This window comes from Canis aureus, chromosome 24, assembly GCF_053574225.1.
Source record: "Canis aureus isolate CA01 chromosome 24, VMU_Caureus_v.1.0, whole genome shotgun sequence".
Taxonomy (NCBI): domain Eukaryota; kingdom Metazoa; phylum Chordata; class Mammalia; order Carnivora; family Canidae; genus Canis; species Canis aureus.
Window position 1 is genome coordinate 52,079,274 of NC_135634.1, and position 14,669 is coordinate 52,093,942.

The 14,669-nt window shown below is 59.5% G+C and overlaps 1 protein-coding gene across 13 annotated transcripts in view; it reads right to left on the reverse strand.

The window, feature by feature from the left end:
• PASK (PAS domain containing serine/threonine kinase) overlaps window positions 1-14,669 on the reverse strand; it is a 35,345-nt gene that overhangs the window by 19,947 nt on the left and 729 nt on the right. For 3 of the 13 annotated variants that reach the window (XR_013363530.1, XM_077869558.1, XM_077869557.1), the window contains exons 2-6: window positions 5,364-5,535; window positions 3,458-3,690; window positions 2,771-2,941; window positions 2,066-2,206; window positions 1,472-1,606 (exon numbers count right to left, since the gene is read on the reverse strand). Coding sequence is in view for 12 of the 13 variants with exons in the window: in XM_077869558.1 (XP_077725684.1) it covers window positions 1,472-1,606; window positions 2,066-2,206; window positions 2,771-2,941; window positions 3,458-3,690; window positions 5,364-5,535 (852 nt within the window). In the remaining variant the exon portion in view is untranslated. Of the gene's footprint in view, window positions 1-1,471; window positions 1,607-2,065; window positions 2,207-2,770; window positions 2,942-3,457; window positions 3,691-5,363; window positions 5,536-10,825; window positions 10,904-11,127; window positions 11,300-12,464; window positions 12,556-14,231; window positions 14,274-14,404; window positions 14,572-14,669 lie in introns of those variants that run through there. The other 10 variants (XM_077869566.1, XM_077869564.1, XM_077869563.1 and 7 more) reach the window with 10 other exon arrangements.

Genomic DNA, 14,669 nt, shown 5'->3' on the forward strand with positions numbered 1-14,669 from the left:
AACCAAGAAATGTGCAAGGTGTGTGTGCCCACCCTGCAGGGAGGGAGGGCCAGCATGTTTCTCCCCCACCTCTGCCTTGAGCCCCACCTCCACGGAGGTCCCCAGCCCCCAGCCTGCGGGCCAGTGGCTTCCTGATGTTGCCGACCTCTGGGTGGCCTGGCCATGTCCCATCTGCCTCCTCAGCACCTCCATCACCCAAAAAACCACATCCTTGCCCTATTTCCCTGCCTTAAATACCTGGATTGGATCTGATTCCGAGTAAGTCGTGACCAAGGCAGCATCCTAACCAAAGGCGTTGAGATGGCACGCCAGCCCAAGGTTGTGTGTCAACCCCCTCCCCCAATCCCATCTGCCCCTTTTAGGGTCTACCCTGGGGGACAGGAGATCAGAAGGGGCCCCTGGGCGGGGGTGGCCCTGAAGGCAGGGGAGCTTGCACTCCACCAGCACCGCGCCCCGGATACGGCCGGGACTCAAAGACACCAGGCTCCCCACACCAAGTCCCAGGGGTCCTACGAGGAAGAGGGTGCAGAGTCTGTCTCCGCTTGCTGCTGGGGTGTCCGGAGCCCCCGTTCGGGGCCATCACAAATGTGCTGCTGAGAACACACTCACATGTGCCTCCTGGCACACACCTCCCTTGGAAGAAGAGACCCTAGGGTGGGTCTGAGGTTTGCCTACGTTCAGAGGGAGCAGACGCTGCCGCACAGGCTCCCAGAGCGGTTGTGCCAACGGATGCTCCCACCAGCTTGGGGACAGAGAAAAGGACATAGAGACAATGAGCTCGGGGGCCTCAGGGGCTCCAGATGAGCTACAATGCTTAAAAGTGGCAGATGAGCAGCTCAGAGGACGGGCTTGGCCTCAGCCCAGCCAGAGAACCAGGGAGCGTCTCTGGACATCCCAAAAGAATCTCGAATGCCCTCTCAGCAGATGATTTGGGCAAAAATCAACCATCTAGTCTGATTTTGCAGGGTCACCGGGGTGTGACATCAGCTGGATTCACCGCAAGTGGGCCACGCGTGTGAAGGCTGCACACTAGTAGGCAATGGGGCACCAGGAGGCTGGGAACCTCCGCCCACCAACCTCAAGCCCCCAGGCCCCCAGCGCTGCCAGCCCTCCGCCAGCTGCCTGTCACCCTGCCTGCAGGGGGCACCTGCCCTCAGCTGTCCTCCTGCCCCTCAAGACCCCCAGACCTCTCAGTAAAGAGACATCCCGCAGGCAACGCCCGCTCCAGGTTCCAGGGGGAGGAGCGAGCAGACGGGGTGGCCGGGTGGAGAGCCGCACAGGCTCCGACCCAAGGTCAAGGCTTCGGAGCCCAGACAGCAGTGAGTGGACCGGGTCCACTGTGCACGCACGCTCCTGCCGCCAGGATCACCGGCCTAAGAACCCAGCGGGCACCAAATGAGCAGACATCAGCGGCCACGGGGCCCTAGGCACAGCGGCGAGGTGTGGTGGTCAGGGGTCCTCGGGGGCCTACCTGTGGGACGGGCTCGCCGGGCGGGGGCAGCTGCACAGAAGGGATCAGGTCTGTGACGCGCTGCCCGAGCACCTCCTCGCTGGACACGAACCCATGCAGGAGAGCAAAGGGGCTGTCGCACGACGTGATGGTTCCCTGGGAGAAAAACCCAGCATTTTTAAGCATCGCAATAAAAACCTCTGTCACTTCTGCTGCAAACATCATTGAACGCCAAGCCTTCAGGCCGCAAGCAAGGCCGTCAGCAGCGCTCCTCGGGCAGAAGTGCAAGTGGCGGGCACGCTCCTGAGGTCATCACCTCCTGCGGCCGGAGGCACCCAGATTATCGATTTCTCAAAGCCTCCTGCGAAGCCCGGCAGCCCCCGCTCCGATGGCTCTACACGTGCTACTCTGCTGATGCCCTAAAACAATCCTAGGAGCGGCTCGGTCACATCCCAGCTTTCGATGGGAGACTGCAGTCCTCGCCCAGCTGCACACATGGGGAGGGGGTACAGCGGGGGGGGCCTCTGACAGCCCCGAAGGCAAGAGGCGGGCGAGGGGCGCTGGGAGAGGCGACACACGGTCAGCTCCCTGCGGCTGGACACCAGAGGCACTCACGTCGCTTTGGAAGGTGACCCAGGCCGACACCCGCTCCACAGGCTCCAGCACGACCACGCAGCACGGGCCGCGCTCCTGCTTCACCTTCTTCATCCACACGGACACCGGGATCTTCTCCCCGCCACGGCTCACGACGTCCACCTGCGGGAACGCACAGCCTCGCACCCGGCCCTCCGCGGAGCCCAGGCCGCCCGCCTCGCGTGGGACCTCCGTCTCTGAGCGGACGTTCCTCAGAAGAGAGGGCGTTTTCATCAGCTTCCTCGGGGAGGGGGGAGGGTGGGGGGGCACGTGTCATTTCTTCAGGAAACAGACACCAAACTGGGATGAATCCTGCATTTTCGTCCTCACTATCGCCAGTCCCTCGGACAGGTGGCTTTCGGAAGCAGCAGGCACATCGAACCCCCTTCGGTGCCTGGGCTGAGGGCTCGGCATCTAACACACAGCTCAATCCGCCAACATCCCAGCTGGCGGTCACACAGGGAGGACCACAGGGAGGACCACCACCCCGGGAGACCCTGCCAGCCCTGCCAGCCCTGCCGGCCCGCGGGGGGAACGCCGAACACAGGAGATTCAGGGGTGCCAAGCATAAGACCAGAGCAGACCCGCAGCGCCCCGCGCCCGGCCAGCACCCGCCCACGGCCGCGCTCCTCCTCCCACGCCCGCACGGAGGGAGGCCCCGGGGCAGCCCGAGAGCCCGGCGCTCACCACGGTGCCGAACACGACTGCGGCGCGGCCGTCGGCCTCCACATGCTCCTCGCTGAGGGCCTTCGCCACGTCGGAGTCCGGCTTCAGGAAGAACCGCGTGAGCCGCTGGCCGATCAGGGCGTGGCTGCTGTACCCCAGGAGCTGGCACGCCTTGTCGTTGGCAACCAGGATCTGGGGTGCAGAGAGGAGAGGACGGAGCGTCACCAGCAGCGAGGAGGGCACGGCCCAGAGCCCCCTCCTCCGCGGCCTGCGGTTGGCGGGTCCTAACCCCCGGGAAGGAGAAACGCCTGCACCGCAACTGAACCGGCCTGTCCTTCGGCCGCCGAGACGAGCCCCACGACGTCAGGACACGGAAGCCACGGGGATGGACAGCACCCGGCCACCTGGCCACGCGGCCCTGCGTGGCCCCGCGCATGTAAACGCCCATCCCGCCCATCAGCCCTCGGCCGTGAGTACCCGGCCCTCCCGGTGGAGCCGAGGCCCCGGCAAGCACAGGGGAGCGACCGTATCCCTGTCCCGATCCTCTGCCTTGATGCCAGGAGCCCATGTGTTCTGCGAGATTTGGACGCAGGCCTCTTTGCTACTATGCGGGGGGAACCAGATGCTTCTCTGACCACACCACACGCCCACAAACTCTCCCGTCTGAGGTTACGGGCTCACGGCAGGGTCACGACCCCAAGCAAATACCTCTGTGGTCTTGGCGTCCACGGTGAAAACGGCCTTGTTCGGGTTGCACACAAGGGCAGGGAGCAGGGGCGTGGACCACCCCGAGGACAAGCCCCGCAGCAGCGAGCAGCAGGACATGCTGCCCAGGGACCCGGCCGCTTCCGTCTGCTCGGGCGCCACCAGGCAGTGTAGTTTGCTCGTGCAGATGTTCTGGGCGGCCAGGGACGACAGGCAGTAGGCGCTCCATCTGTCCTCTGGGAAGAAAAGCCGCGGCTCTGGGCCCCACAAGGCTGCCGAGAGCTCGCGTCTCACACACACGCAGCCCTGCTCTCAACGCCTGCACAGGGTCCCAGGCTCACGTCAGCCAGCAGGGTGCACTCGGCGTGCGTCCAGCACCCCCAGCCTGTCCAGCCACACGGACTCCCGGCCCACAGCAGACGCACGGCCCACGCGTGGTGTTCCCGTGTGGACACTCCGAGGTCCCTTCCCACCCACCCCGAGGGCTGTTCTCCTGTGTCCTTACAGACCCACAGCCCCTCCAGCTACCACCCTGCACTCGTTCCTGGAAAGTCTCCCAACCCAGGAGCTGCCTGCGGTCCCGGCCCCTCCCTCATTCGTGGACCAGGCTCAGCACGCACCCCTCCAGAAAGTCTGCTCTCGGCGACACGTCCACTGGGTCCCGAGATGCTCAGCCCCGTGGCCGATTCTCAGCACTCACCCGGCCCCAGCCCTCAGCAGCGCTGGGAGGGGGGCTGCTCCCACCTCCCAGACCACCTGCCCTTGGCCGGGCTCCCTGTCCCCCGCACCTGCCTGACCTCTCACCACCGGAAGACCCCAGGCTCGGGCTCACGGCCTCCCCTCTACCCCGCCCACCCCTCGGTGGCTGCGAACACACTCTGAACAGGAATGCGCTGCTCACCCCACACTCACAGCCCTACCCTGCCTCTGCGCCCTCCCATCTCAGTAACTGGCAACTCCATCCTTCCAGCAGCTCAAAACCCAGACAAGAACAACTGTTCCCTCCTTTCCCCTTCTCAGTTCACAGGCCCACCCTGGACCATTCTCCGAGCCTGGAAACTGCATGGCCATCTGCTCAGCCCTCCTCCTGCCAGGCTGCCCAAGCTCAGCTTGACCCTCCTCGTGGCACAGGACAGGCACTGCGACCCCGGCTCTGCCCCTGCTCCCCACGCAGAGAGCGGGAAGCCCACGCTCCTGAGGGCAGGTGCCTGGCTGCCTCAGAGACCTGCCCCGTGGAATCTCTGGCCCTCGCCAGGAGGACCCGGCATCTTCTTCCCTCTGAACACTCCCACCCTGTGCTCCCAGGTTGGCGTGGGAGCTGGGCTCCAGCCCTCCTCTTCCTCCTCTCCTCCTCCCTCCTTGGCAGCCACTTTCCCCTGGCTCTGGGCCTCCTTGTGGTCCTAACACACTTCCCATGTCCTAGGTCCACCCAGCTGCAGGCCTACACCTGCTGTCTCCTAAAGCACCCCTCAGACAAGCCCTGAGCTCTGGAGACACTGAATGACCTGGAGAAACAAGCGAGTGAGTGGCCAGCAGGTGCCTCAACATCTCAGGCAGCCCCAGGAAGCAGGCGGCCCTCAAACCTGCGGGACTCGTCTGCATCCGGGAGGAAAGCACGAGCCCGCAATGCAGTCTGTAAAAAATTACTGAACTAAATCACCAAAACTGTATCTCACTTGCACGGCAGCCGCACCCAGGACTGTGCTCCACAAGCTCTGCAGCAAGGAGAGGCTCAGGCCTAAGAATCACAGCAGCACAAATGCAGCCCGACAGGGTCCCACCAGCATCTTTACCAGCGCACACGGGCCACCTCCTCCCCGACAACAGAAAACCTGACCAGAGCCTCCAGCGGCTCGTCACTTCCACTTTCGACACTGATGTCCACAGTGCCCGGGGTGGGGGGGGTTACCAGAGAGGGCCGTCCTGCTCTGGCAGAGCTTCGAAAGCCCATTCCTTCTGCTCAGGTGTCTGTGGGCCGAGGACAGGGACTCGCTGGGCTCACAGGTGGTCTGTGCAGCCAGGCTCTCAGGGGGGCCTCCGTCCTCCATCGGGAGCCACCAGGCCAGGGGATCAACCGTCAACTGGAAGACAAAGTGAACCCGATCAGCATTGGCAACAGGACAGTGGTTTCACCAACGAGCCCCTCTCCAGGTTGGGTGCAGCTCAGCCCCAAAAGGCTCCCACACACCCAAAAGCCACGTGGGCCAGGACCTACGGTGCACGGCCAGTGGACCTCAGTCCTGCTAGAAGGAGCTCTCCCAGAGAAATGCAGAGGAAGAGATGGGAAAGAGAAGGGAACAGGGAAAGAACAGAACAGGGTATGAAGGGGCCGTGACGGAAGGCCAAGGCTGCAGCTCCGCACAAACCGAAGTAACTCCCCGGCCAAGAACCTTCCCACTGCCCCCAGCACCTGCCGGCCGGTGAGGCTCTGCATGGCCCCAGCCTGCACCAAATCCGGTGGTTGGCTCTGACCAGCTGCATCCAGAAACAGCAAGGCAAAGCCAAGGTAGAGAGTCTGGAGGTGGGCCTGGCACCAGAGATTGGGGTTTTTAACTTTTTATTTTCTTTCTTTCTTTTTTTTTTTTTTAAGATTTTATTTATTTATTCACGAGAGACACAAAGACCCAGGCAGAGGGAGAACCAGGCTCCATGCAAGGAACCAGATGCAGGACTCGATCCTGGGACTCTGGGGTCACGCCCTGGGCCGAAAGCAAATGCTCAACCACGGAGCCACCCGGGTGCCCTAACTTTTTATTTTCTAAGTACTAGTAGATTTGCCAGCAGTAAAACAAAAACAAAAAAACAAAAAAAAAAAAGATTTGCCAGCAGTTAAGGAAAAAAATACAGAAAAATCTCAGGTGTCCTTCAGTTTCCTCCAGCAGTGACATCTTGCATAATCACCATCTAGAGGCCCAGCCATGGGCCTTGATGAGGTCGGGAGTCCGAGGTGTCAGGGCAAGGCACCCACCCCGCACCTGGGAGCCCTCCCCACCATCACCTTCCTAGTACTTGGAACCCAGTTTTGAGACCCGCACGGGCCTCTTCCCCCATCAGGGCTCCATCACGGGCACACACAGGCCCAGCTGGGGAGCTGCCTTTGCAGGGAAGACCAAGCTTTGCTTAGCAGACGGGGGCACCCCACAGGATGGACCTGCTACAGAAAAGGGGGGTGCTGGCTCTCCCCAACCACCACACTGAAAAAAGGAGCACTGAGGAGGCCCAGACCACCAGTTAGTTCTCTCCTGGCTTTAGGTCATTGTGAAGATTCACCACCAGGACAGGAGGGCAGGGACTTTGACCGTTAACAGTCTGTGAGCCAATTCATAATTGTGCATACGGTGATGATGGTGATGACGGCATGGGGCCTCAAGGAGGCTCACGCCCCAGGCCCCTCAGCTGGGAGGGCCTGGCCGACGCTCCCCTCAGCCACCAGCTCCCGAGCGTTGGGGAGCCGGGCTCCCCACGGCGGACAGTAACTGGAGGCCCTGCTATCACTAGCACGGAAGGACGCTTAAAACACGCCAAAGAGCTACGCAAATGGAGATCAGTACAGCAGGGAAACAAAACAGACAACAGGACATCATCCACTTGAGAAACGGACCAAGGTCTGTTGAGCCCGGCACACCGTGAAGATCAATGGGAAACGAGCAGTGTTCCCCAGCACGCGAGGGCCAGGCAGCCGTGGCCTTCCAGCCCCAGCTCCCTTTTCTGCAAAATGTGAATAAGGACAACGCACACCTCACAGCGCTTGCGCGAGGACCCACGGGCTAAGCTGGGCCTACAAACGATAAATGCCAAATAGCTGTGAGCTGCCGATTTTAAAAAGGATGAGCGTCATCACACCGGGGTAAAGTTGCATCCCTGTGACTCACCGTGCACAAAAATTAGTTCCAAGTGGATCTAAAAACAAAAGATGAAAGTTCTGGAAAAAATAAAATAAAATGAAGACTACGATGGTCTGGATAACTTTGGAGTGGCCCCCGCCCTTCAGAGCGGCTAGGGCTCACTGAGAATATCGGTCCGTGGCATCTCGGAGCTGCTGAGAGTGAGACACACACTTGGGAAGCTAAAGGTGCACACGAGCTGGAGCTGGAAGCGTGAGAGTCACCCTCAGAGGCGGGGGCTCCCCTCAGAGAAGCGGGGCGAGGAGGGGAAGTGTGGCCTCCGGGCAGCAGCAGGGCCCTTGCTAAAGCAATCTTCCCAAAGGCAAAGCAACCTCAATACAGGTTTCCAAGAGCAAGACCGACCACATACGCTCCCCTCCAGGGGTGCAGACAAGGAAACAAGCTACCTTCAGGGAGTCTACAGAAAAATAAAACAGGTTCAGACACGTGAGAACATCAGATATCAGAAATACCTGTCACGTGTTTAAAATGTGAAAGATGAAAAAAAAAATGTGAAAGATGGGAGTCACAAAAGTGAGCAGGACAAGGGTTTCCCAAAAATAACTTCATATTGAAAGAACCAAACCAGCTTCTTAAAATTAACTTCTTTAAATTTCAGCATTAAAAAAAAAATGAGGGATCCCTGGGTGGCGCAGCGGTTTGGCGCCTGCCTTTGGCCCAGGGCGCGATCCTGGAGACCCGGGATCGAATCTCACATCGGGCTCCCGGTGCATGGAGCCTGCTTCTCCCTCTGCCTGTCTCTGCCTCTCTCTCTCTCTCTGTGTGACTATCATAAATAAATAAAAATTAAAAAAAAAAAAAGATTTCACTACAACCAAGTGGGGTTTATCGCAGCAATAAAAGGTTTAACCTTTGGAAATCAGTCAACACAATTCACCGTATCAACAGGCTAAAGAAGAAGAAGAAAAAAGGAAAAATCCCACAATCATAGCACATGAATTGATGTGAAAAAAGCATTTGGCAAAATCCAACACCCTCTTCCTTCGTGGGAAAAAACACTCAACAATTAGGAGGAGAGAACATCCTCCAGTGCCCCCGGTGCCCTGGAGCATCCAGGAAGCGCCAGTGAGGGACATGCGCCTTCCAGGGTCAGGAGCGAGCGGGGAAGCCCATCTGGCCTCTTCTCCGGGCACCAGGCACCGGGCACCGGGCACCGTCCTGGGGGCAGAGCCCGCACACAGAGACAAGAGGAAATAAAAGGCACGTGCGCTGGAAACCGCAGCACAAGGTTGTCTCATGCACAGGCGACGGGGTCAGACACGGAGCAAGGGCTAGGGTTTTCCTAAGGAGACGACAACCCTTCTCTGGGGCGTGGAGGATAAAGGCTTTAAACAGACGCTGCGGAGGAAGGCTGAGGACCACAAGGAAGCGCCTGGGAAATGTTCGGCACCACCAGCCCGGGAAACGCGGTCACACCGACAGGAGCTGCCTACACCCGCTCGAGGGGGCCGCGGCTGCCAAGAGGGGAGGCACAGGCTGCGGGCCAGGAGCGGGAACCCGTGGGGAGGGACACACCGCGCTGGGCGGCCGCCTGCCCGTCCCCCCGGGACAGGGTGATCGCACCAGTTCCCACCCAGGAGAGGAAAGCGCACGACCGCGGGGGCTTCCACGGAAACGTGGACTTTATTCAGAACAGCCCCCAACCGGAAACAAGCCAAATGTCCCCCCACAGGCGAAGAGATAAGCCAGTCAAAGCACAGCCACGCAGGGAGCCCTACTCGGCAGCAGGAACGCACGCTCGGGAGGCAGTGACGGCTCGCGTGGGTCCCAGAGCCGAGGCTGCCAGAGAACACGTCCTGCGGGAGCGCGGGCAGGCAGGCCCCATCAGGGGCAGACCCTAGGGGCAGATCGCGGCCCCTGACCCCCCCCTCCCCCCCCAGGGCGGGAGGCCGTGGATGGCTCCCCACTCACCTGCGGCCGCAGGTGTGCGCTCAGCACCTGACGCTCCCTGAACTGGGCACTTAACATCGGCACGTTTCATTGCCTACATCGTCTCAATAAAGTTGAATTTTAATGCCGATGACTGAGTAGGACGAGCAGGCAGGCATTGCTGAAGAGAACACTAGAGGATCGGGAGATCTACCTGAACACATGACCCAGAACGCCACGCAGGGAAACCAGAATATAAAACGAGAGAGAAGAGATAAAGAGAGAACCGAACACCTACGTGGGGAGAGAGGAGAGGAGGAGCGAGAGCAAGCAACCCTCCACACTCAGGGAATCCACAGATCCAGGCCCCTGAGGGGGCAACTCAGCCTCACAGATGTGAGAGCCCGACAGGAAGCCGTGGTGAGCTGCGTGTGCGTGTGCGTGTACATGTGCGTGTGTGCGCGCGTCTGGGCGGGAATAACCAAAGCAACCAAGGGAACAGACACGGCCCGCCAGGGCCTGCGCAGCTACCAGCACCGACCCCGGGCTGCGGGGACAGTGCCTCCCCGGGACATCCCGCAGGCGCCGAGCGGGGATGCCTGGCCAGCGCCACAGGCAGCCAAGAAACCACCGAAGCACAGCGAGCACAGCGAGCACACGCCCCACGCACAAAGCAACATCTGGGACATCAGGGACTTCACCTGTGAAGCTCAAAACAGTAAACTTCCAGAAGAAAATTAGACTTTCTCTAAGACTTCGGGCAAGGAAGGTTTTCTTCAGTGAGACAAAAACCTCTAGCTGTAGCAGAGGGTGATAAATTTAATATTAAAGCTGAGAATGCTTGTTTGTTAAAAATATCACAAACAAAACGATATTAAACCCCAAACTGGGAGAAGGTATCTGCCACATATACAACCAGGAAATTAATACTCAGGATACTTTAAAAGGTCAATAACCTAAAATTAAAAAAATAATAATAATATAGATACACACAGTTCCATGGAAAAATGGAAACAAAAATTTCACAGATGAGGAAGAGGCTTTGCTTTATCAGCATAATCATGACAATGTCACACCTACTAAATCAGCAAAACCTAATGATTCTAACAATATAAAATATCAACACAAATGTAGATCAATAGGAACTCTAACAGGGACACCTGGGTGGCTCAGCAGTGAGCATCTGCCTTCGGCCCAGGGCGTGACCCCGGGGTCCTGGGATGGTGTCCCACGTCGGGCTCCCTGCATGGAGCCTGCTTCTCCCTCTGCCTGTGTCTCTGCCTCTCTCTCTCTCTCTCTCTCTCTGTGACTATCATAAATAAATTAAAAATTTTAAAAAATCTATACTAATAAAAGAGAAGAGAGGAGCACCTAGGGGCTCAGCGGTGGAGCGGCTGCCTTCGGCTCAGGGCATGACCGCGGGGTCCTGGGATCGAGTCCGGCATTGGGCTCCCCGCATGGAGCCTGCTTCTCCCTCTGCCTGTGTCTCCGCCTCTGTCTCTCATGAATAAATAAATAAAATCTTAAGAAAAAAAAAAAAGGAACTCTAACAAATTAATATAATGTCTTCAGAAAATAATTCTGGTCATATACTAACCTACTAGGACAGTATATTCTACTCTTCGGTTTATAGTCTATAAGATCCTTGCACATATACAGCAATGTTCAGGGCAGCCTGGCTCACAATGGCAAAAGAAAAAAGGAAGAAAAGAGAACAGTCATCAACAAGTAAACAGTTTCAAAATTCTGGTATATTCATGTTACGAGTTATAACAATGAAAACAAATGCTATACACATGAGGACAAATCTTAGCAATATAATAAGTGAAAAAAATCAAGTCACAAAATTCCCTTTTTACACCGCCCCACGTAAATACATTGTTGAGGGGACACACAAACCTTGGGCAGGTTCCCTCTGAGGGCCCAGAGGCAAGCTGGGATGCAGGACGGCAGGACGGCCCGGGGTCTTTCCGTTCCTAATGTGGGCAGTGGGCTTAAATGTGTTCACTTCACTGTTATGATTCATGACTGATGTCGCATCTATCCTTTTGAGTGAATCAATCAGCATATACTAAAAGGTTAGGAGATGTACAGACATGTATCTATCCAGGGTGGGATGGCTGGAAGAGCAACAGCTGATTATGAACCAAAAGGGTAGGAAGCAAAAGAGAAACTGAATAACTACTAGAATGTGTTGCTTTCTTTCTCTCAGCATCGAAATAGACAAATTATTTTTATTATTTTTATTTTTTTAAAGATTTTATTTGTTTGTTTATTTATTCATAGAGACACAGAGAGAGAGAGAGGCAGAGACACAGGCAGAGGGAGAAGCAGGCTCCACGCAGGGAGCCCGACATGGGACTCGATCCCGGGACCCCAGGATCACACCCTGGGCTGCAGGCAGCGCCAAACCGCTGCGCCACCGGGGCTGCCCCACAAATTATTTTTAAAATAAGTAACAACACGATCATAGTTTCATTTCTACTTCTACAACCAACCTATCAACAAAGCACAGAGACTTGACTATAGCCTCAGACTACATTGTGGACATTACAGAGCTTTAATTTGTAAAAAAAACAAAAACATGACTCTTCAGACTACATTGTAAGTTTACTAATAAGTACATTGTAAATACTATAAAAGTTTACTTTGTAAAAGTAACAAGAACAGGGAGAGGAGTTAAGGCCAAGTTGGTCTTTCCTGGGAAGCCAGGGACAAGCGGTGTCTAAAGCTGACAAATCAAGGAATGGACGTAAGAAAGCTGAATCCTTTTCCCCTTTGTGTCTTCTGTGCCCTGAGCCAGGGCCACACCGCACCCCACATCCCCACCGCGGGGGACCGGGGCCTGTGCAGAGCCACCCGGGGCCTCCAGCTCCACAGGCACAGGCCAGCTTCACGCGGCCTTACATCGCTCTGCTTTGTGTGGGTTTAATTCCAATGTGAACCAGAAACACCTGCCAGTCCAGCCTTAAGTTTTTATTAAGTTTTTCTGGGTTTGGGGGTTTTTTGTACCTGCTCTTGGGGCCTCATATGCCTGCCCAGGCAGGCAGCTGGGACTTTTTCCCAAATACTGACTTTACAGGGCTCTGTGGCTGGGAGCAACACGACCACACAGGTGGTGTCCAAGGAGCGCTCCAGGGTGGGGGTGAGGGTGGGGGCTACACCGATACAAGCAGGAAACAGGGGTGGAAAGATGGAGAGGGGAACCCGTAGACCAAACGTGGCACAGCACCGACCTAGATTTACTGGGTGATGAGGTGCAGAAAGCAAGGGAATGAAGGGTGTCAAGACCGCATCCGAGTGTCACGCTCAGGCCGCAGCCTTCATCTGGGAAAAGAAGAGACGATTGAGCATAAAGCCAGGTTTGTCTGGGGCACCCCGGTGGAGGCGACTGCTCAGCAGTGGGTGCACACACAGATCTGTGCACGGGGGTGTGGGGGGGAGAGCAGGGGGTGGAGGGGAGGGTGGAGGGGGGTGTAGAGAGCTGGGGGGAGGGGGCAGAGATCTGGGGGTGGTGGAGTGGGGGGGAGAGCTGGGGGTGGTGGAGAGCTGCGGGGGAGGGGGGAGAGCTGGGGATGGTGGAGCGGGGAGAGCTGGGGGTGGTGGAGGGAGGGAGAGCTGGGGGTGGTGGAGGGGGTGGAGAGCTGGGGGTGGTGGAAGGGGGGAGCTGGGGGGGATGGATAGGGGGTGGAGGGGGGAGAGTTGGGGGGGTGGAGAGCGGGGTGGGGGGAGCTGGGGGGGATGGATGGGGTGGAAAGGGGGGAGAGCTGGGGGAGGTGGAGGGGGGGTGGAGAGCTGGGGGGGAGAGCTGGGGGTGGTGGAGGGGGGGAGCTGGGGATGGTGGAGGGGGGAGAGCTGGGGGAGGTGGGTGGAGAGCTGGGGGTGGTGGAGGGGGGAGAGGGAAGGAGAGCTGGGGGGATGGCTGGGGGTGGAGAGTGGGGGGGAGAGCAGGGGGTGGTGGAGGGGGGAGAGCTGGGGGAGGTGGGTGGAGAGCTGGGGGTGGTGGAGGGGGGAGAGGGAAGGAGAGCTGGGGGGATGGCTGGGGGTGGAGAGTGGGGGGGAGAGCAGGGGGTGGTGGAGGGGGGGAGCTGGGGGTGGTGGAGGGGAGAGAGCTGGGAGGATGGAAGGGGTGGAGGGGGAGAACTGGGGGTGGTGGAGAGCAGGGGGGTGGAGAGCTGGGGGGGAGCTGGGGGTGGTGGAGGGGGGGAGAGGGAAGGAGAGCTGGGGGGATGGCTGGGGGTGGAGAGTGGGGGGGAGAGCAGGGGGTGGTGGAAGGGGGGAGCTGGGGGTGGTGGAGGGGGTGGAGGGGGAATGGTGGAGAGTGGGGGAGAGCTGGGAGGATGGAAGGGGTGGAGGGGGAGAACTGGGGGTGGTGGAGAGCAGGGGGGTGGAGAGCTGGGGGGGAGCTGGGGGTGGTGGAGGGGGGGAGAGGGAAGGAGAGCTGGGGGGATGGCTGGGGGTGGAGAGTGGGGGGGAGAGCAGGGGGTGGTGGAAGGGGGGAGCTGGGGGTGGTGGAGGGGGTGGAGGGGGAATGGTGGAGAGTGGGGGAGAGCTGGGAGGATGGAAGGGGGTGGAGGGGGGAGAACTGGGGGGGTGGAGAGCTGGGGGGGAGCTGGGGGTGGTGGAGGGTGGGAGAGGGAGAGCTGGGGGGATGGCTCGGGGTGGAGAGTGGGGGGGAGAGCTGGGGGTGGTGGAGAGCGGGGGGGGGGCAGCGGGAGAGCGCGTTGGGGGGAGCGGGAGGGGGAGCCAGAGGCGGGGGAGCCGCGGGGCGGGGGGGCCTGCCACGGGACGCGCCTTCCCGCAGGAGACGGGGCAAGGACGCCTAGAGAACGCAGGCTGCCAGCTCCGGGCGGACTGTGCGCGGGCGCGGCCGGGCCCCGGGCACCCCTACACACACCCTCGTTCTCCCCGGGCCCCCCCCCCACACACACACACACGCGGGTCTCCCCGGGCCCCCCTCCCCCTACACACACACACACACACACACACACACACACACACACACCGGCCTCCCCCACACACGCGGGTCGCCCCGGGTCCCGGGCCAGGCCACCGCAGACGGCCGCAAGGTGGCAGCGGGCCCCCCCGGGCGGAGCCGCACGGAGGGGACGCGGGGGGCGCGGGGCTCCCGGGCTCGTCCGCCGGCCGCCTCCCCCGGGGCAGGCATCCATCTCACCTGCGGCCCGCCTGGGCCAAGCCGCCAAATTCGCTTCGCCGCGCGGGGAGGGGCTGATCGGCCGCACCGGCCAATCGCAGAACGACTCGCGTCGATGGACAGGCGCCGCGAGCCAACCAGTAGCGCCTGTGGGCGGGACTCCGCGAGCCGGCGCCCAGAAGCCCGCGCTAACGGTTGCTAGGGACGCACCGGTCTCCCCTTACGGCGCCCCGGAGGAGCCAAAAGAGACGGCGCCCCCGCCCACCGGGTCTGACCAACTCGGCAG